The 22,154-nt window shown below is 41.3% G+C and overlaps 1 protein-coding gene across 1 annotated transcript; it reads left to right on the top strand.

Moving 5' to 3' along the window:
- Positions 1 to 1,014: 1,014 nt before the first annotated feature.
- Positions 1,015 to 20,592, top strand: ZNF488 (zinc finger protein 488). The gene is made up of 4 exons (XM_051617994.1): positions 1,015 to 1,139; positions 13,407 to 13,629; positions 17,783 to 18,011; positions 19,090 to 20,592. Exons 2-4 carry the CDS (start codon positions 13,411 to 13,413, stop codon positions 20,259 to 20,261), a joined length of 1,620 nt encoding a protein of 539 aa, XP_051473954.1. The 5' UTR covers positions 1,015 to 1,139; positions 13,407 to 13,410; the 3' UTR covers positions 20,262 to 20,592.
- Positions 20,593 to 22,154: the final 1,562 nt, after the last annotated feature.

Genomic DNA, 22,154 nt, shown 5'->3' with positions numbered 1-22,154 from the left:
GTCAGCTACCAAACCCCCCTTATGCTCTCGTGCGTTGTTCGTTCTGCCTGAGCTGAATTTTAAAAGAAAACACAAACCCTGGACTTCATCCTCTTTCATCCCTGTAGCACAGAAGGCGTAGAGAGTGATTCACTCTCTTTATTGGTATAAGATTACTCTTTAATTGCAGCGAAAATCCATCCTTTCAAAAGCATTAAAGCGCTGACGTTTCTTTTCTCAATACAAGCCAATATTCAGATTACATCGACACTAATCAAATAACTCGAGTTATTTCATTTGTCAACATGTTCATAAGAATTTTCTACCAGGCGTTAAAGGCATTTATATGGAACGACATCTTTCAAAAGCAATGTCGCTAGTCCAGGTTTAGGGAATATTTGATTATGACAAGACGTTTGATGGTTTTATTTTACATACCAGCTGTGCGACAAATGGTTTAATACCTCAAACAAATTCCTAATTTTATATCCCTAGAGTACTTTTTGTGAAGGAGTAATTTACATTTTAAGCCGTCTTTGTCGATACCTGCAGCTCGCAGAATAGCCTTATACTCAAAAGTGCTGTCAGGTGCTCTAAAGGACAACTGACCAGACGGCTTTAGAGGTGCTTTGGTTTTATTCATGTGTCTCCACTCCCCCTCCCCCCTCTCCAACTTTAAAAGAAACTCTTATTTTACAAGTACCGTTATAAGGGGAAATCCCGTCCACCTTCTGAGCCCCCCTCGCTGCAGTTCGCAGCCGCTCCCGGTGTGGCTTCTGCCTCGGGAAGGGCTCCGCGCTCCCCTGCGGGCGGGGGTGGCCCCGATCCCCGGTGGAGGGGGACAGCTGCGGGCACGGCTCGGTGCCGGCGGGGGGGGCCAGGGGGCAGGCGCTGCGGTAGGCGTTTCCCGGGGTCTGCTCTGGGCGGGGAGCCGTGGCGGGGGAGGACGATGCCGCCGTGCTGGGGCGGTGCGGCGGCGGGGGGCTGCCGGCGCGGCTCTTGGGGGGCCAGGCTGTCCCGGGGTGAAGACTCTGAGGGGACGCCGCCATAGCGGGATCCCGGGAGAGGGCTGCTCCCTGCGAGCCGGGGAAAAGCGGCACGGCGGGGACCCCGGGGCTGGAGAGCCTCTGTTCGCTGAGGGTCTGCAGCGGGGCCCCCAGGTGAGCGGAACCGGGGCCGCGGGGACCGGGGAGCGGGCCCGGAGGGGCGGGCCGGGGCAGCCGCCCTGCAGCATGAGCGCGGCAGCGGGCGGCGAGGCGGTCACCCCCGTGCAGTCCCTCCCGCCCGTCCGGGCTGCGCGGCCGCCAAGAGCTGCGCTGCGGCCAAGAGCTGCGCTGCCCTCCCGGAGCGGGTAAGGGGCCGGCGAGGATCCGCGGCGGTTCGGGCCGTGCCGGTGGCCGGTGTCCAGGGAGGGGGCAGCGGGGTCGGAGAGGGGGCCCGGGGGTGACGCCGACCATCTCGGGCGTCGCCGCAGCGCCGGGACCTGCCGCGCCCGGGCCGGGCTGTCCCGGGGCGTTTGCCGGGGAGCAGTCGAGGGCGCGGGGGGCTCCGTGGTGACTGGTGCTTAACGCACACCCTGTCACCGCCCGCTTCGATGAGGCAGCGAGGGGCCCCAGAGAGAACCCCCCAGGCGGCGAGTACCCGTCCCTGAGCTACTGGGGGGGGCGGTGATGCGGAGGCGGCTCAGGCGGGCGCGGGGAGGCGGCCCCCCTCGGGAACCCCGAAGGTAGTAGCCCTTTTCCTCCCTCCCCACTCCTCGTCTCTTGGCGAGACCTTTCGAGCATCAGTTGCCTTTTTTATTGATTGCAGCTCTCGTCATCCTTCCAACTTCAGCAGGTGATCCGAGCATCGTGGCGGGTTTAGGTACTTACTTAGGGTCAAATTTCTTTTAAGAAAATGATGAACTTTATTTGGAACACTTCGCATTGTTATGCTCTATTTGTATCTAATACAAGGATCTTAGCTGCTATTGTTATCACTTTCAAATGTCACGTTGATCTTTACATTTGCAGATCCTTCCAGGAAGAGGTTTCTGTAGGAATTCAGTCCACTACAAATATTTGAAACATTATCATGTCTTTACTCCATGATGAGATAGATACTACTTTGAAGAAATGTCAATAAAAAACTTGATGGAAGACACGATTTGAAATTAGTTTTCTATTTTTAATATAGTTTTTCTTAAATAAAAAGCAATTGCACTCATGCATGAAATTTGGAACTTGCTAATAAATTATTGCTCAGGGACCTATCCCTTTTTTTTTTTTTTTTTTTTTTTTTTCAAAATGCAAGATTTAGTACTTGACAGCTCTTGTTACAATTTAGTAAACATAATTAGCATTAGAGAAAGGGATTTATTTAGGCAGAAGGAAGACTGGAAGATTAAATTTAAGATTTATTTCTTTTAATGTGCAAAACTACACCAAGGCATTAGCTGTTCTTTGAGAAAAAATAAATAAATTGGTATTTAAGCATCTTCCAGTATTTCAAGGCAAAGTAGAGCTGCCTTATAGAACTCTATAAAGATACCCTCTTAATGGAAAAAATAGCTTTATAGCCACAGAAATATTAATGTGAAATCAAAATATTACTTCAGTGTCTATTATCTGAACACAATATAACCAGATGGGAAAGTAAGAAAATAAATTCTGTGTAAAGAATTATAGATTGTACAGAAGATTTTGTGGAAGAAATTACATGGCTAAATCCCAGTATGTTATATGTGGATATTTCCATGCCTGTAATACTGTGAATCAGTTAATATAATTTTCCTACAGCACAGTCATATGTTCCTTGCAAATGCTACTAATAAACGCCAGGTCAAAGAAAGATAATTTTGTTGGGAAACAAATTATTTTAGGTCAGACCTACTTTAATTTACAAAATTCACTTTCCATCAAAAGGTTTCTCTGCTTCATTGTGCTGTAAAATAACTTGTTGATGTTGGTCTCCACAATTTCACATTACATACTGTATTCATTAACTTGATGATATTGGAGTTGACATTATGTAGTAAGTTTAGAGTTAATGTAAATAAGACTAATGTAAGCTAATGTTATCTAGTACTGTTGAAGAAATATCCAGTATTAACCATTTGAAAGTGACTGGTTCTAGTTTTAAAACATTTATCTTCAAATACAGATGATGAACATACAAAACTGCAGAAGATTATATAGCTGTATGTGTAGGTATATGTATCGTTAGTTGTGAATGCATGTACGTGTGTGTATATATATGTGTACAAATATATACGTATATGATTACACACCAATATATTAATATCCTGTCAGAAAGAAATATTTGAACAGATATAATATTTTTATTTTAAATCAAGAGCTACTAAAAATAAATAGCAGGACTGTTAAACAAGAATGTACCTTATATTTCTTGAACATAAATTAGATAATTGAATTTCTTTGAATTTGTGAAAAGGAGACATGAATGTGAACTCTATAAAGAGAGAGGAAAAGATATTTGTAAGTGTTTCACATGTTACAAATTTAGGTTCAGTCTGGTTGTGTTTGGGTTGTGTTGGTTGGCTGGTTGTTCTCTATTTTCTGTGGGTACACAAAGGGAATAGTGGTTTTGTGTGCATGGATGCCTGGGTGAAGGAACAAATGCACAAATCTGTATTAGAGCAAATGCACACAATTATTAAGTATTTGAAAGGCAGCAGACTACAGAGTTTAGTCAACTGCTCTTAATCCACAGGTGGACTGTCTGGCACATGAATTACTTGCAAAAGCCAGTACCATCCACCAGGGTCCATTTGATCAGATGCAGTGCCAGAGAGCAGTCCTGTTTCTCTCTGTGGGGCCAACTTTGTGCACCATGGAGCCAACTTCTAGACCTAGTCAGTGTGAATCACTGGGACATCAGAAAATAAAGGTAGTTAATCCTTTCTAATTAGGGCAGTATGGTATTACTGTTGCTTCTCCAGCTTGAAACATCAAGAGCCCTCACAGTGGCTGCACTTAATTTCTTGTAATGAAGTACTGGGACATGTGGAACAGAGACCTCAGTTGCTCTCTTGCTTATGTTCCACAAGATTTAAAACCTCCAGTTTACTATGAGATCTGCTAAATCTGAGAAGGCTTCACACGGAGCTATGCAGATACTGCTGCATCACGCATCCCAACAAATCAGTATTAACCACGCTTTCCAGCTATGTGGGATTGTGCATTCCTCTCCTGCTTACCCCAGTTCCTGCCATGGAAGACAGTGGCAGTAGAAATGAGTACTCAACGCGGAAGCTTCCAAAGAACATAGGGAAGTTTGGTGCTGAGCTGCCATTTGAAAGCGAGGCTAGGGTACATGACTCTTCTGGGACTTGTTAAAATCTCATTTATTTTCTCATCAGCCAATATATGAGACTCAGGCTCAGGCATTTTGTTCCTGGCCTTCAGAAAAAAGTTGAAATTGCCTCCTTGTGGCGGTCTTGAAGAAATTATTCAATCCAAATCTACTTTGGAGAGGCAGATCTGCGTGTCTGTGGGGCAGCTACCGTGCATAAGGAGAGGTCCCAGTTCAGTTTCCCCTGTCCTCAGAGGAAGTAAGAAGAAACTTGGGAGTTTTTATCTTAATCTGCCCTTCCAAATGGCTCCTGTATTTCACAAGACTTGCTTAATGCAAATGTGGAGCTTGAGGTATTTACTAATTTCCTAGTAGGGGTTTTGGCTCTGTCTTCTTCACTATTCCCACTGAAGTCTGAGAGACTGTTCATAATAAAAAGATTTGGCAGCTTCATGATTCACTAGGCTGGGTATCCAGCCAAGATATAATGATGGTTCATCAAGAGCTGTCAGCTTGCATTGCATGTACTGGGGATTTCAGGTGATGGAAGACAGTCTGAAGACCATAGAGCCTGAAAAGTGGATAAACTGGAGAACTTCTCCCTGAAGATATTATGACAATATAACAAGAAAATGGTGAGCACCCCATAAGCTTGGATGTCTTTGATTCACAATAAAACCTCCAAACTGGACTCACACTCCAGAAGGGGCCAGTTTCTGGAAGCTCAAAGTAGACACCAGGCTCTTCATTCTGAGCTGCCTCATGATCTTTTTGGGGCAGTGACTTTCCCTGTTTCTTCTGAATATTTTCAGGGGCTTTTCAGGTCAGAGTTGTGCAGCTGCTGTATAGAAAGGTACGATGAAAGGAAGCTGCGGTTGCTTGCAATGCCAAAGGAAAAGCATTTTCAGGCATTAGGCTACTTCTATCCCAATTTTATTCCACTCTCTTCAGTTCATTTCTGCAGTCAGCCAATTCCTCCTTGGTGCGTAGTTGTGTTTCCTTCTGTTTCTTTCCAGATGCCTAGCTCAGGCTAGCTGCAGGGACTCAGTCACCCCAGCAGTACAGGGCATATGTTCAGAGCAGCAGCACATCAAGGGCTATGAGAAACTGAGACATAATCACAATATGCACCAGTTGTAGCCCTGGATAAAAAACAAAAACAAAAACAAAAACAAACATCAACACAAAACTTCCCAATCTACACAGGTTGTATTATCATTATCTCAAGTTTTTATTAGTGCTAATTGGGCTGTTCTAAACCACCAAGATGGGTAATGGCTCACTGGCAGAAAAAGGCTCCCCCTTTGTTTCTAGGCAGAATCATTATTAGAATCCAGATTTGCCAACAATGAAAATGTGTTGATGAAAGAGCATACGTACTCAGAGCTCAGGAATTCAAGGAATATTCTCTAAGAGCTGCTTCTCAAAGATGGACAGGTTGCTAAACTTGAGACTCCTAAATAAGTGACACATGACTAGTTTTCTTTACTAAAATCAACAGTCCTTCCCTCCTTCCTTTCCAAGGTAATTCAAGACTTTTGTATAATCTGCTTGGGATATAATGGCTATCTGGGGGTAGCAAAGCCACAGCTGGCTTTGTTAATCCTAAATAGGCTGGGAATAGCAGCACATAGCTATATCTGAAACATCTACCAGACCTGTGCCCAAGCTGAAAAACAGAAGCTCTGTCTTGCAGTGGAAATTAGCTAAAAGAAATGGGTTGTTTGGACTTCTCATGCTTTAAAAGGATCTTTTCAGCTTGTAATTTAATAGATTTAGGAAACAGATTGCAGTTTCTTTCAGAATTTATTTAATGGGTTTTTTAATTACTTATTTTCATCTTTTAAACCAAGAATTCTCCATTCCTTTCTTTGATTTCCTGCCATTTTCCTTCAGTTTTAGTTTTGATTCTTCTCCTTTGCAGTTCACTACTTGAATAAAAAGAGAAGAAAACCTTGCACAGAAGGAAAGCAAATGTATAAAACACAAGAAGTGAATTTTCCTGCTTTTCCATCTCTGATTCCTTTGGAATTCCCTTCATGTCTTAAGAATCCTCAGTTCCTTGTAAGAATGGAGAATAATAAATGCTGCAGACAGAAGCACTCCATATGCATCTGCTCATTTCCTTTAATATCTCTAGTTTATTGTCCATGACACTGCATGTCTGATCATGGATTCCTCAGACCGACAGACCTCCAGCAGCTGCAGGAGTGCATTGGCAGGAAGGCATAGGTTATGTGCTTCAGGGAAAATGCCATCATACTTTTGAGTGGAGGGCAGTAAGTTAAAAGGTGAAGGAAATGATGGCTCCAGTACTTTTTTTTTTAATATATATATTTTTTCTTTTTTTTCTTTATTTTTCCTTTTTTTTCCTTTCAGTTTTGTTGACATAGCAAATGCAAGGCTATCCTGTTTACATTAGTCCACACTCTGGACAGAGTCTAGAGTAGATGTAAAAATGGTTGGACAGGCTGTGGCATGATGATCAAATACTTTAATTAGTTTTTATGAGTAACTTACGTGCCGTACTTTTTTCCAACTAGGGTAATTGCTTTGAAAGTGGTATTACTATATGCAAATTAATCCATGGTTAAAATGGAATGTAGGGGTGAAACAGAAGCTGCAACTGAAATTTTTATAAATCAAATTAATTTAAGATAAACAGTTTTTACTATCTCCCTATATCTATGATTGTGAAGAGCTGAACTAGCTAGTTAAGTTCTGGCTGAAAAGGTTCCCCTCTTGCAAAGCTGATTAAATTTTTTCCTTCACACTGGCAGAGTTGATCGTAACATTAAGCAAGGCTACCAGTGTTTTTATGACCATCAAGAGGCTCCAGGTGATGCCACAGTTCAATATTGTTACTGTGGCAAGGAGAATCAGGCCAAGTCCTGTGAAAACAGGAGGCAGAGGAGTTCTTGCTCAAATTAATCTTTCTACATTTGGGTATTTCCAGAGACATTTCTTAGAATAGCTTGCAGTGACATCTGAAGGCCATACAGTCGAAAATCAGGGATCCAGAAATTAGCTCAGAATCATTCTTGTGCCCGTCTCTGTGTTCCTTGCTCTAGAAAGTTATTTTTCTCATCAGGTGAGGGAGCTAGATACAATTTTTTTTTTTTTTTTTCCAGGAAGACCGAAGTTGTAACTGTAGTTAGTTAATGGGATGATATGCAAATTCTAGGAAATACGGAGAGAGAGAGACAAGGCTATCTGCAGGATTTCAACTTGGAAGAGCATTCAGGAAAACAAAGAATGACTAGCAGCTTGTGTAGTCTTTCTGCAAGCAAGCAGACTGGGAGCTTGTTGTTGTGAGCCCCATCTATTTCTTGTGCTTTTTGATGGAACGTCCATGGGGAGTTGCCTTCCCATAGGTTCTCATTTGACAGATCTGTCACAATTGTCAGATATCAGGATGCAAAATCCGTCACTCAGGGACATGGAGTATGTGTATCAGATCCTCTCTGGGGGAAGAAGAGTCCATTAAACAGCAAGTCCCTAAACTCATTGATATGAAAAGTTTGCATCTGTGACAGATAGAATATGGAGAACACCCATCGTCTAACAGGTAATCTGACTTTAATGTGCTACAAAAGCACTATAAATATTAATTTTATTTTACCCATTCAGAGATGTGTGTGTGGGTGAGCCCAGAGGGATAGGAACTGCTTATGCAGAACATGAGTGAGAACAGCAGGATTATGTTGCTTGAAGGGGATCATGTCTCTAGGTGGAAATGGCACTCCCAGCATTAGCAGTTTGAGGCAAGCATATAATTGCCTGCATGAGACAGAGCTGAAGATATGACCTTCGCAAAAAGGCTTATGACATAGTTCTGTAAACTTTGCTATAACGTAGAAGAGAATGTAAGAAAGTAGAAGTCAGATTTAAGACAGTGAATCTGTAAGAAATGAGAGCACAGCAAAATTATTGCTTCTTAAAGGAGGTAGCCAAAGTGTGGAAATCAGTAACGTAAGACAAGAACAAATGATTACCTGGAGTCTTTCAGAATTCATTGCTATGAAAATTTTCTCTGTTCTTTGTTAATGTGAAGAAAGTGAGAAATTCACCTACGTCAATCTGTCGGAGAAAAATGCCAGGAATTCTGCTATACCTTCTCCATTTCTCATTATGATGCCATTTGTGGATTCTTAATGAATGTGACTTCCCTTAGGCTATGAAGATTGAGGCAAAGATGTGAGCTTTGAACTGGAATTGGTTTTAGAATTAAATGTGTTCAAGTATTTGGCTTATGGATTGGTGTAGAGTTTCCATTCAGGTTCAAGTCTGAAGTCTCTGAAAGCTAAGGAAAGTTTTACAAAAATCAAGCATTCTTCATTGTTGCTGAAGTTTTGGCTTTAGATTATAACCAAATGAAAAAACATGTAGAGGTTAGTTTAGATCCAAACAAAATTTTCATCCAAGTGGAAAGAGATTTCAGATTTATATTCTGGTCCACTTACAGATCATTTTACTTTGTTCCAGCTCACTTCTGTCATCTGCTTTAAGTGCTGCAGGCTGCTATATTTCAGCAATGCTAAGCTATCCACTGGTACTCTCAAGCTATGAGGTTGCATTGACTGTTATGCAGCAAGCCTTATGTGCTGTATGCTGCCATAGTGTAGTCCCACACCTGCTGACCATGCCAGAGAACCCAGCAGGGCTCTCCTGGCAGCAGTCAGATCAGACCTTGCACACAACTATTCCTCAGTTATCACTGGGTTTGCAATGAGTGGTGGCAGGACTGAAAAGAGCAGAGATTACTAGGGCCCTGGGCAGTCTCATGCCTACAGCCTGTTGAGATTTACTCCTGTGAATGATGAGTATTTTACTGGATTTACTAAAAAAAAAAAAAAAAGTGTAGGACAGATTTAGGCTTGGGATACTGCTAAAATTCCCTGAGTTTTACTGAAATGGCATTTCCATTTGCATTTCCCAGACACTACCATCCTCAAACTCATGGGACAAAGGTAAATTCTATGTTAATAAACTTCCTTAAAAAGTGCTGTGCAGCCTGATAAGTTTCTTCAATGGCAACAACCATTAAGAAGTGATTTTTAAAAGTCTGCAATGTAGAAATACGTTGTCTATGTTGTCTGCATATGTGTCCTGGTACCCTCTTTTATGCTGCAGCTGTTGAGTTGCACAATCCAGCCATAGTATTGTAGTGATGTCTGTAAAGCTCTTACAGATTCTTAGCTCCTCTTGACCTCTTACTCCTGTTGTCTGTGGTTCTTTTACCTCCCTTCAACTCATCTCTTGTGTTTCCTTTGCTCCACCAGAACGTTCAGAAAGTAAATCAGTTCAATTTCTCTCTCTCTGCTTAAGTTGTGATTCAACACTGTCTTTACTGTTGCGGAGGTCAGTATTTCAGTTCTCCAAAATGAGGGCTCCAGCTACCAGAGGACCCCCACACCACACCACATGTCTCCTGTCCAGGAGGCAGGACTTGTTCTAGAACTGTCCTGTGGATGAATCTGCACTTTGAAATGGAGATCTCTGAGTGAGTGCTGGCCCACACTGGAAAGCCCACAGGATGCAGCACATCCCTTTGCAGAGGTAGTAGCTCATTTTTGGAAGCAGTGCAGTTGTACCTGCTCGCTGTTACCCCTCTGCTGATGAACTTGCCTTTGTAACACAAGCGGAAAGCTTGTCCATGCAGAGGGCAAGGTTCCTCATGCTATTTGGAGACTATAGAAAAAAAGATCCCCCTCCTTTTCCTTATAAACATGTTGCAGAGTATCACCACTGTCCACTCTAAGTACCAGCAGTACATTGTCACCCTACTTTCTCTGTTTCAAAAAGAGAACACTGTAAATTTAAATTACACTCCTGCCCTAACATAACCCTGTCCAGACCCTATGAAAACCAGTATCTTCGAAGGCGACTAACCTCCTGTTTGAGCAGAAGGTATCAGAGAGAGGGGTGCCTGCATGAGAGAAGTGACTCATGCCTGCCAGGGTGCTGAGAAGCTTGAGTGATAAAACAGGCTAGCAACACCAGTGACTCGGGGGTTGTCCTGCTGTCACTTGGCTTGGGCCACTGTGTTATACTACGATGTTACACTAGGTGGTGCATTCGACAAATTATTTAAAGAGATTGATCTGCCCAAGCGAAAGCTACTGGTCCAAGGCTGCCCATAACAAACCCATTTACTCTGTACACACAGTACATCTTTTTCACATAGCTGATTCTTCCGTGCGAGAGTTGAATGCGACCATAGCTGTCGCTTTGAGATTTTCCCATTTATGCCAAATGTAGGATTGTGGGGCTTTTTTGTCCACCACAGGTCTTTGACAAATTCACAAGTCACTTAGAAACGAGCAATCCAGAATGGCATACTGAATTTGAGGGTTGCTTGAGTTTGGATTAAGGAAAATAGTGTTAGTCAGAAAATATCTGATATTCCTCATTAAGTTGCATTTCCCTCATCTCATCAGTCTAGATTAATTAAATGAAGCTGAAGATGTGCACATAGTGATTTATTTGCTGGAGAATAAATATTGATTTATTTTCCCTATGTCCTGATACCTTTCCCATAGGGCAGTGCTAGTCATGAGGAGTGATGGTTTCCCTTATGCTCCCCAGAAGGGAGGATTAGACTGTGGCCAGCTTGGTGGGACAGGGTGCACAGGCAGAGACTACTCCTGTGTCCAGGGAATGATTTCCTGCACTTCCTTTTGCATTGTGTGGAAGCCCTCTGTATTCAGGATTTGGGGCAGGGGAGTAGTCAACACAGCAAGCAGCACACACATTGCTGGGAACTGTTGGGACTAACACCAAGGAGGTCAGAAGAGCTTTCCCAGTTGGGGTGTGGGCAGCGAGTGTGCTCTAGGAGCCAATGGTTGCAGATCTGTCTTGCAGGTAGCGAAACCAGAGTGGGGAACAGTTCTAAAGCATGTCCTGCCTCTTTGTGAATCATTATTTGGGACTTATATCACGGCAGAAATCACTAGATGGTGCTGTTACACGTAATTATTACCTTATTCTTGGTACCCACACATTTTCAGTCTTTGGAGAAATGGTTCTTGTTAAGAGTATTTTTTAAAGTAGGTCTTTGAAAAGCTGCTGAAATACAGAGAAAAGTAACAGGCAGCAGTAGGTAGCTGGAAGGGAGAGTAGCTTCTTCATACACTTGTGTCTGTGCTTTGGCAGAGATTTCTGCAGCAAGAGAGTGACAGCACACAGATAGCACCCACCCTCTTCTAGAAAACTCAGCTTTAAGGGCCCTGGATTCCTCTTTCCTCTGGAGTGAGGCACAGAGCTCTCCTAGTTTACATGGAGAAATTCAGATGAATTTCACAGAAAGAGAAATCTTAGTAAGAGGAGTTGCTTTCTAGCGTCATAAGTGGATTGGTAAAATAATGTTAGAAGGGATTAGGAGTTTTCTGAATGAGAGTCCTTTAGAGAAAGAACTGTCTCAGGTTTTAATTTGTTTCTAAACTTTTCCTTAGTTAGAGAGACTTTAAAGCACTTTAGATCTCAAATTTATTTTCTGACAATTTGAAACTTTTTTTTAATTATTTAAAATAAATATGCTTTGACTGTTTTAATTTATTAAAAATCACTATAATTTAAATGGAAACATACATACCCATTAATACATTGTATGTAATTAGGCAGATCCTATATAATGTACATAAGTACACATAATTCCCATCATTTTGTTCTCATACTAATAGTAACTTTAGGAGATTATTGGGAAACCAGGCAATGAAACTCATCATTAACAGAGAGCACACACCTATTCTGTCCTCCTCTTAGTGACTAATCTCTGGCACACCATCTGACCTATTTTTTACCCCTTTACCTGCCACTCTTTGCCTTGGTTGACTGCTTCAGATGTTTACTACTTACTGCATATGTAATCATGTATCTTAACATTTTCAAGATTGCGCCTTAGACCTTGCCTACTAGGAAGAAATTACACTGAATTAACCATGCTGATTTAGAAACTGATTTAGTTAAACCAGTGCAACTCTCCTGAGCACTTTGTATCAGTTCAGTTTAAGTCATGAGTCAGTGAGTAACAAATAAATTCTGTCGTCAGAGAGTGAGAAAGATTAGACTGGATCTTCAGCCCTTCCATCTCAGTATTTATTAGGCTAAGGCCTCTTCAGGGCTTGTTGCTGTTCTCTTTAATTTTCCCTGCCTAATGGACCTGATCCAGCTCTTGATGGCGTAAATGAGGGTTTTTCCATGACCTCCAGCTGGGAGCTGGAGATGGCAATATCTTTATTAAAAACCTAGAGAAGCTGAGAATGACAAATAACTCAAACCTGCCTCCTCACTGCATACAGAGTTCTCAGATTGTGGCTCATACTGCAGAAATCACCTCTGCTCTGAAAAATGTAATACTCTGCATTCAGGGCAGGAAAATTCATCTTCTGAAGACAGAAATCTCTACTAATGTTATGCTAAGAGTATCACTATAAAAGGGTCATAATCTGATTCAATTTTCCCAATAAGAGCAGATAAATAAAATCTCACATATAATTTATATAATTTGAGATTAGATGAAAATAATCCTTTTGTCATTCTCTGGAGATTTTGTGCATTCAGGTTGGATAGACTTGGGATTCAGGCTATTCCTGTTTTTTTACCTGCTTATCCAGAAACTAGACTGATGCTGTTCTTCCAAATAAAAATCCATGTTTTTTTCAAAATGCATTTCAGAAAGTGTTCACTTTTTTTTTTCTTTTTTTTTTTTTTTTTTCTTTCCCCTTGTTCTGATTCTCCACCTTTCTTCATACTTCTACAAACTACCAATAATAAATAAGAAGGCTATCTGACAATATGCTGGACAAGAATCTTCTGAGTCCCACTGGCTGCAAATCTTTCTTACTGTTACCAAAGTTTCTTATTCCTGGCTACAGAGAGCAGCGGTGTAGCAGCAGTTGAGTTCTGCCTATTCCAGAGAAGAGTTACCAACTGATTTAGAAAGTTTTTGTTTTGGTACAAACTCATTTTTCTCTTTCTGAACTGGACATAAATAAAGCTCTGTAACCAACAATATCATGGTGTGTTCCTACAATTCATCTTCAAGCTCCTGGCAGTCTTTATATTGTAAGAAGTGATGATCCCTTTCATTTCCATATCTATTCCAAACGTGATTTCTTGGGGTTTTTTTACAGGTTTATGATGGAACGTACATCTTTGCCTAAATTCCTTTCGACAAGTGACAACAAACTTCTGCATCACCATTTTCCAGACATATTGGCCACTGTTCATACCACACAAGACATTCCTGAAGAAGTTGGTTTTGGACCATGCATGCTTCAAAACACCCTACTGGATACTGTAGCTTTTATTGCTCTCAAGTGTTCTGATAGACGGAACATCCACTATGTATTTAAGGTAGGAGAAAGCAGCATTTAATGTTATTAATATAAAAAGGGTTACACTCTCTCTGAGAAGATAATTTTGTCAAAGGGTAGATTTTTGTTTTGTTCAGCACAGCTATCAGGTCCCTCAAAGGGGAGAAGAAGCCAGTGCATTTCTGATTTATGAGCTCTAGACTGGAGTGACCTTGGTTAAACCTTTTTCCTTTACAGAAATAATACAAAGTCCCACTTCTGTGCTGATGATTGATGACCTGCTTCAGCACTGACTGAGAATAGGAGGAAGGAGGCACAAATAGCTCAGAAACTTCATGCTCACATTTCCTCCTTACGAAGGACAACGGAGGCTTTTCAGGAAGCTTGACAGCCTTGAAAGAGCAGAGAGGGAAGACTGTGGCACCGCACTGAGTCATGCAGGTGGTACCTTCACAGCCTTTTTTGATAGATCTGAGCAAGCATTAACCCAATTTGCTCAGTTATCTATGAAGTAAAATCACGATGGCAGTGATCTCGGCACCGGTTGTATGAACTGTAGGAGACAGCAGTCAGACAACTAGTCCATACAATCTTCAGGCAATCACAACTTACTGCTATTAGTACATAGACCTCCTAAAGTTACTTTAGATATGTCTGTGTTACAGCTGCATTTTTTGATCATTATAGAGGATCTGCAGAGATACGTCTGTGAAGCAGAAGGAATTGCCATGTAAGGAAAGTCAGAAACCCCAAGACTGTGATGGAGTGTTAACCCTACAGTTAACTTCCCAGGTTTTTTTGCTCCCTAGCCACTGTTTATCATACTATTTTAGTCTGGACAATGCATATTTCTCATGCTGGTCTCTTACCTTGGCTTTCTGGATCTTGGAGTGCATTTTAGTCACCATTGGTCTAGAAGAAGACAGTGAAGTAGTGTTTTATAAAGTGAAGTAAGCAAATTTCCCATATACTGTTACATGGATGGATGTGGGAGAGATCCAGGTTCTCCTAAGATTTCTGTGCTCTGTAGGATAGAAATCCCAGGAAACATGTAATATGGAAGATGAAACTGTTGGGAGATACCTGTTTGACACTTTTGTTTTAAACAAATTCAGAAAAAGAAGATGCTTCAGGTTTTTCCTGGCTATTTGTTTGAGACTCTGGCATAAGTTTGCTTGCTTGGACAGTGTTACAAGTACTCCAGGAGAACTCTAAGCTCTTTGGAGAAAGATCTGTCCTGAAACAATGCCTTATTTATGGAATATTTCTGTATTTCTCTGGGGAGTTTTCAATTATGAGACTCAAGAGAGCCACAAAGGGTTTCTCCATTTTTTCCACCAAGAGACCTCCAGAGGGGTGGCTTTAGTGTTTTGCTACATTTGAGCTAAGTAATTGTTATGCAGCCATGAAATTGGATGCCTGAGTTGGCTCAGATCTCTGTCTTTTGGCAGTAAGTACATCAAGATGTGTGCAAGTAGCTGTTTCTGATACAATTGATGGTACCATATCCTGTTGCTATTCATAATTAAAAGTAAACCTTCCAGAAATCAGGAACTATTGTTAAGTTCCTAGCTCTGTGTGTAGACAATTAATTAACAATTCAATCATGATACTGTGTTGTTATCATGGTACTGAGGTGCAAACCAAGAAATGGGTTTTGATATGCTGGCTATGGTACAAACAGAAGACACATGGGAATAACTTGGCAAGGTGGATTCTTTGCAGCTGAGGTTTATGGTAATCATAGTTCAGCCAACACTCCTGGAAGACTTCAGGGAATATTAATTTCTAACAAGGGTTTCCTCATCTTAGCCAAAAGGGAGCTCTGTTTTCTCTGTCTTCCTCTTGGGGACCCTAACTTGAGCTCCTTGGGCCAATTTGTACACTTGGGCAAAGAAAATGCCTTGGCAGCCATTGGCACAGGTGGTTCTTTTCAGCTCATAATTTACCCCAGCAAAGCAAACCGGCCCCTTACAAACTTGTCTGTCCCACTGAGCTCCTCTGCCCCTTGCAGCTCCTTGTGGGTTAGACTCTGGGTTCTAAGGAAGAGTCTTATTCTCTCTTCTTCTCCAGCATCTCTCAAGGAAGCCTGATTGCCTCCATAGCCCCGTTGTGATTTAACCTATTGGGCTGTGAAGCTTTTATCTCACACAGGGGTGCAAAGGATTCATCTGAGGAATTGCCATCTCCAGAAGAGAGTGGACTTGCAAGTGTCTCTAAACATATAAAAAAACTAAAGCTGGTGCAGGCTTCTAGCTGACAGCACCCAGGTCTAATATTCTGTCCTTTACTTCTCCCCATCTTCTTAGCTCTGTCAGCTCTTTCCCAGCAGGCCTTGTTCCTGGAGGAGCTGTGTTCCTTTTGACTTTGCTTAGAGCACCAGGTGGATATTTGGTATTTCTGAAAGACAAACTAATAAACGACAATCTCTGTCATAGCTCTTAGTTACAAGCACTGTGTGTGGGTGGGTGTGCTTGTGCCGCTGTCAGACTTGTATTTCTCAATCATTGTTAATTACCACGGCATTTAGAGAGAACCAGTTACAGGCCATGCTAATCTATTTTCTCCCCTATAACTGACTCCTGTCCTAATGCTTCCTTTACGTTTAATTCTTGTATTCAAGCCACTAGTGTGGTCATACTTTTCATGGCAGGTAATAGTCAGAGAGAATTAAAAACAGAAAGAAATAGCAGAAACACTGTGTCTGATATAGAACACCAATAAACAGCTACCATGCAATTAGTGCAAAACAAAGAGCTGTACATTGCTTGGGGTGAAATTTAAGATCACACCTGTCATTAGACATTTTTCATTTCCAAACTTCTTCCTTCCTAAACAATAACTTAGTGCTTCAAAAATCAGTTGAGGCTTTTTATGTGTGTAAATGTTGCCCTTGATCACTGTGTTTCAGCCTCTGAGCTATGAAAATCCTCCTTATCTTTCAAATACTGCAGAGGACATAGTTCTGCTGTGGTAAACACCAAGAAAAAACCTATAAATAAATAAATCTTTCCCTATTCAGAGCAAATGTAGCAAAGTAACTAAGATGACAGCCACACTCGGAATGAGGAAGACAAAGCCAAATGTTTCATAGTTATATTATTTCCAGAGCACAGTGAACCTGTGACTAAATTACTTAGGAGTTATGTGCAGAAAACAGTGTGTGACTGAGGACTATGCTGTAATACACACACAGAAGGGAAATCTAAGTTGAGTAAGAGACTTAATATTATTTTTTCAACTTTTGAGTGCCTGACCTTGCAACCCAAACAACATTTTGTCCTTAATCTGTTTGATATTTCTGAATGCGCATACATTAAAAGTAAATCAACCCCTTGCTACTCTCCAAAATTATTTCATGAAAAATATTAACCTGATTTTTTTTCTGTTTAGATACCTTGAAATGAATTTAATTCATTTATCAAAGGCAAAAATCTGAATATATAATTTTATTTCTGAAAAAGGAAAGACATCACAGAAGTGATCTTAGTTATATTTATTAAAATCTAACTTTTATGTAATTTAGCCAAACAGTTATATCTGTTGTCTACTACAGACATCTGCAGATGTTGTCTACTATGTTTTTTGAATCAAATAACTGAGATTATTCTTACTCTTTCTGATCCATATCCTCTTATGTCAGTGACAAAACTCCACATGTAGCAGCATAGAGTGTGGTAATTTCTGAGCTCACACTGCATTAATCAGGGTCTGCACATTTCTCATTCCCCAAACCACAGCACTCACATCTCTCCTGACTCATACCTCATTTTCCCATGGGATTGGGCCCCCTACTTACAGAGGAGTGTACCTTCCGTACCTCTGTGATCCCCATCTGACACAGTCTCATGGGACAACTTGCATCAGGTAGAGGACAGCATCCTTGCCATGAGTGGGCTGGAGACTGGCTGATGTACCAGGCCTGGCATTGCCATGACAAGTTACATATGAACATCAATGTCTCCTTCTCCCTCCTGTGCAGCTGTATTCCCAGGGCTCTCAGCATTCACGCCAGGGAGGCCTTCTCCCTGTGATGACTTGGGATTTGGTCACACTGGCATACGAATTGGGCTCACAGTTTTGACACAGTGGCTATATATGAGGCAGAAAACAGGCTTTGTTCTTGAATTTGATGGAAATCTATTTGGGGTCCTAAGACCTGAAACTTCCCCTTTGTGTGTCCTGTCTCACAGGTAGATGTTACATCTGTGCACAGTCCCACAGGATTGCCTTGGATGAGACTTGTACAAGCAGCTTCCAATAGGAAGGAGCAGAACTTGGAAGCTTACTTAGAAAACAGTCAGTTATATTTTCGCTCCACAAGGAAAATCAACAAAAACGAGGAGCTGCTTGTCTGGTATGATGAGGAGCTCTCCAACCTTTTGGGTTTCAATGAGATAAAAGCTCAGAGTGCCCAGAATGGTAAGTACTGAATTGTTGACTGCAGGGTACTGAGGACTGAAGTGAGTCTGCAACTTCTTTAGTATGTGGTGCTCTTGTAATACAGAAAATAAAACCTATCTAAATCTGTAGCTGCTCAGCTAAGAGAAAAGACCTTATGCTTTGGGGATTGAGCTGGAGGCATAAAGCAAGAACAGATTTGCAGTTCTTTGCAGTTTTCATTGTTACTTTCAAGCAGAGGATGGTGCGCTAGGGATTAGTGCTGAAATTTTTGAGCTGTGCAATGTATGTCTATCCTCCTGACTACCTGGGAATTCTAAAAGCCTAAAATATTGATTGTAAATATGCCTTTTTTTTAACACATTGAGGAATTGGATATAAGCTAGTGTTCAGCTCCAATCCTGTAAATGAGCAGGGCTATAAAAATACATAACAACCCAAAGAGTTCAGAAGCAAATGGTGTCATGCCAGTGCATGTTCCCCCTTCCTCCTGCCCGTCACTGGTGTTGTTATGCTTTTAATATAATTTTCTGTGCCACAGGCATCTGTGCCTTGAGGCATATAGCAGTGTGAGTGCACATGAGCAAGGGATTCTGGCATTATTGTTAGAAGACTTGTGAAAGATATTACACTTACAGAGTTTATGCAGAAAATAGAGGCTTACGACAAAACCTTTGAGACCAGGTCTAAAAAAACATTATTACTTGGGTGTATAGAATATATCATTCAGCCTGTATTAAAGCCAATGACTTATTTAGGAAATGCAGACCCAAATCTGGGTTCAGAATTCAAATTGTCATAAAGTCCATACAGTTTTATCTAGTCTGTTGTGTACTGCTCATTTTATGTAATAAAACCTTTGTTTTAGAGTCTAAATGAAAGCATTTCTGCAAGTAGCACATGGAGGCAAATATGAGCAAACCATTTTCAATAACAGCAAGGGGCTGGCTTCTGCACTGCATTAGCTTTAACATGTGTGATCTGGTATGACACAAGAGATGTTTCTGGTTTTTTGTTTGTGTCAATTTCAGGGTCAGGATCTGCATTCATCCATGATTCTAACTTTGTAAAACTCATCAACTGTTGTCTGTTTCTGCAGAGCTGAGATGCCAAGAATGTGACCAAGTCTTTAAATGTGAGCACTCCTATCTCTCACATGCCCGCTTCCTATGTATGCCAGAGAAGAGTGCCTTGCTATGGAGAAACTTCCAGAACTTTAAGACTGAAAAGAGCCACTTAGCTGACCAGACCACAAATTTCCATAGCCTGGCAAGGGATCTAGAGGTCAAAATGACAGCTTGTAAAGATGATGCTTGTGATGTCACAGGAGAAAAGAGAGCAAAATCTGAAGAGGCTGAGAAAAACAGGGGCAGGAAAACAGTGTTGTTGGAGAAAAACAACAATTTGAGGGAGGAACATACCTGTGGGGGCAAGGAAGAGGTTGGATCAGAGCACGCATTAGCTGGTTCTTTCTGGAAGCTTAGTTCAGGGAGGCAGTCAGCTAGAAAGGATGCTTTAGAGCAGAAGCAGAGCGCTTTCACTGAGGTCAGGAGGATGAAGGAGAAGCTGAGGAATGAGAGACCAAAGGAGCCAGAACAGGAGGATGGCACAGTCCCACTTGATAAAGATCAGGCATCAAAGGAAGTGTTGCTGAACTCCTCTGGTAGTGCATTCTCCTTTGTATGGCCCACCAGAGCCGGAGGAGAACAGAAGAGTGCTTTCAGCAAACCCAGTAAGCGTCTAATAGAAAGAGCTGCGACAAATTCTCATCTCATGAGTGAGACACCAAAGATCCTGGGTGAGCTGTCTGGCTTCATTGCTACCACAGACATTATGTGCTGCAGCACTCTTCTCAATTCCAAGTTCTTTGTCAGTAATTTGTGTAATGCTCAGATGCTGCAGACAAGCATCAGTGGAAGCAATGTTTTCCCCTATACCTCAGAACAGTGGCTCAAACAAACTGGGGGACAGTTACAAAATACAACCACTACTTCTTCTTCCTCCTCCTCCTCCTCCTCTTCCTTGACTCTTCTTCCCCCCACCTTCACATCCTTTGGAGTGGCCGCCCAGAACTGGTGTGCCAAGTGCAACCTGTCCTTTTGCATGACATCTGATTTAGTCTTTCACATGCGGTCACATCACAAAAAAGAATACTCCTCAACTGAATCCCAGTGCAAGAGGAGACGAGAGGAGAAGCTAACATGCCCCATTTGTCATGAGTACTTCAGAGAACGCCATCATTTATCCCGCCACATGACTTCTCATAATTAGAGCTATGCAGACAGACCTCAGCAGGGGGCTGGGCAGGTTGGGTAAAGAATGGGAACATAGTTCACTTGTATCCATTTCTTTCTGAGCTTATGTTAATTTCTTACAGGAAATCACTGGTTGCAATAATTTATGAAAGGTGCTTTGCAAAAAATGTAAAATGTTTACAAGGCTCTGAGTGGCTTGTATGTTTTGAAAACTCAACCCTGGCCCTTGTCAATCTATTTCTGAGGAAATAAAATAGTGAAATGAATGCATATGCAGTGTTAATTTGCAAAGAGTTGGGAAAAAAATTATTGTTTTGCAAACTGAGTTTTCTTTGCTTGTATTTGTTTTGCTGGTGTCTGTGCAGTACAATGTGAATACAGGAATAATGACCACTTAATTGAATGAGGAATCTTTAAGAATAAAAAGAAATAATCAGAGATTATATGCTAAAAGAAAATAAGTTACTGTTTCTAGCAGCTTTGGTGGACTCTTACTCATTTATGTTAGCTGAATCAGCTCTCTGACCAGGTTTGTGAGTCTGAGACAGACCTCACTGTCTCCTTGTCTTTGAAAGGGGCTTGAAGTTAAGACTGTACATAAAATTTGTGATCGTCAGCTACTGACCAAGAGACTGCTAAAGAGAATGTGACTTGTTATCAAGTGTCGCTTGTTATAAATCAGTATATCTGAGTTCTGTTCTAGGCTCTGCTACTTTTGAAATATCTTCTACAATGTCAAATCAACCTGGATCTGTATCAAAATGTGACCTGTGACAACGTTTTTTGAGTAGACAGGGAGCACAAATTCTGCCCTGATGCGTGCTTGCAAGATCTGTGTGGCTTTAGTTGACCTATGTTTTCCACATTTTGGATATCCTAAAGAGAGCAACTAGAGTATTTGAGTTACTATTAGCTACTGACAGATAGAATCTGCACACTTCAGTTGTGGATGATAGGCTCTGTTCTGCTAACAGCTAGAAGAGGAATATCCTTCACAAAATGACACAGGCATAAAGGAATTGTATTGCATTAGACTAACTTGTCTGTCCTCAACGGGTTTCTACATGGAACAATTCCAACTCTATCTTATTTATTTATTTATTTTTAAGATAGTGCCACATTCTCTCCATAGGCTGTCCATATGAGACATTTTTCTGTCGTCTCTTTGGTTTGAGCTTTGCTTAATCTCAGAAGCAGATGGGTTTATAATGCTCTGTGTGTGTAAGCAACAAACCTGTCTATTGTTACTGCAGCTCATCTAATTAGCCTTTTGTTACTTTTTAAATCCATTTAGGACTTGCTCTTGATAGTTTATGACATGTTCTTCAAGTGAGCATTTATCTCTCTCTTCTATAGAATTTTTTCTCATGTTTCTGTGGCCTGTCTCTGAGCCTCATCTGCTTTTATATCCTTTCAGGTAGAGAATTATGAGAAACCACTCATTTCCCAGCTACGAGTAAAATAACATTGCAATATACTCAATATTTTCAACCATACTGTAATAAAGTCCGGTGTTTGTCTGCTGGACACTGGACAGAAGTTTACTTTGAGTTCCCATTATGATGCCTAGGCTGATAATACAAGTATCAGCAACTAAACACATCTGAGTGATAAAAGACAGCCTGAGAGTCTTAGGCTGTCAGCTGGGATCAATGTATTACACTAATTGTCATCTCTTGAGAGATTTCTATAACTCAGGAGACTATATTCTTCCCAAGATATTGCTGTTGAACATTAATACATGGCTGTTTCCTATTAACATAAACATTTGACATATTGCAAGCCAACCGCTGGTTGTGCACCCCAGCTTTATTTTCCCAACATAAAGTGATTAAACTGTTACGTTATGCCTTTGAGTTCAGAAGACATAAATTGAGACTGGAGGTCTGCTTGGATTGTAACACAGCTT

Source organism: Apus apus, chromosome 4 (assembly GCF_020740795.1).
Source record: "Apus apus isolate bApuApu2 chromosome 4, bApuApu2.pri.cur, whole genome shotgun sequence".
Classification (NCBI taxonomy): Eukaryota; Metazoa; Chordata; class Aves; order Apodiformes; family Apodidae; genus Apus; species Apus apus.
Note: the sequence above shows the minus strand (reverse complement) of the source record. Positions and strands in the feature narration are given on the sequence as shown.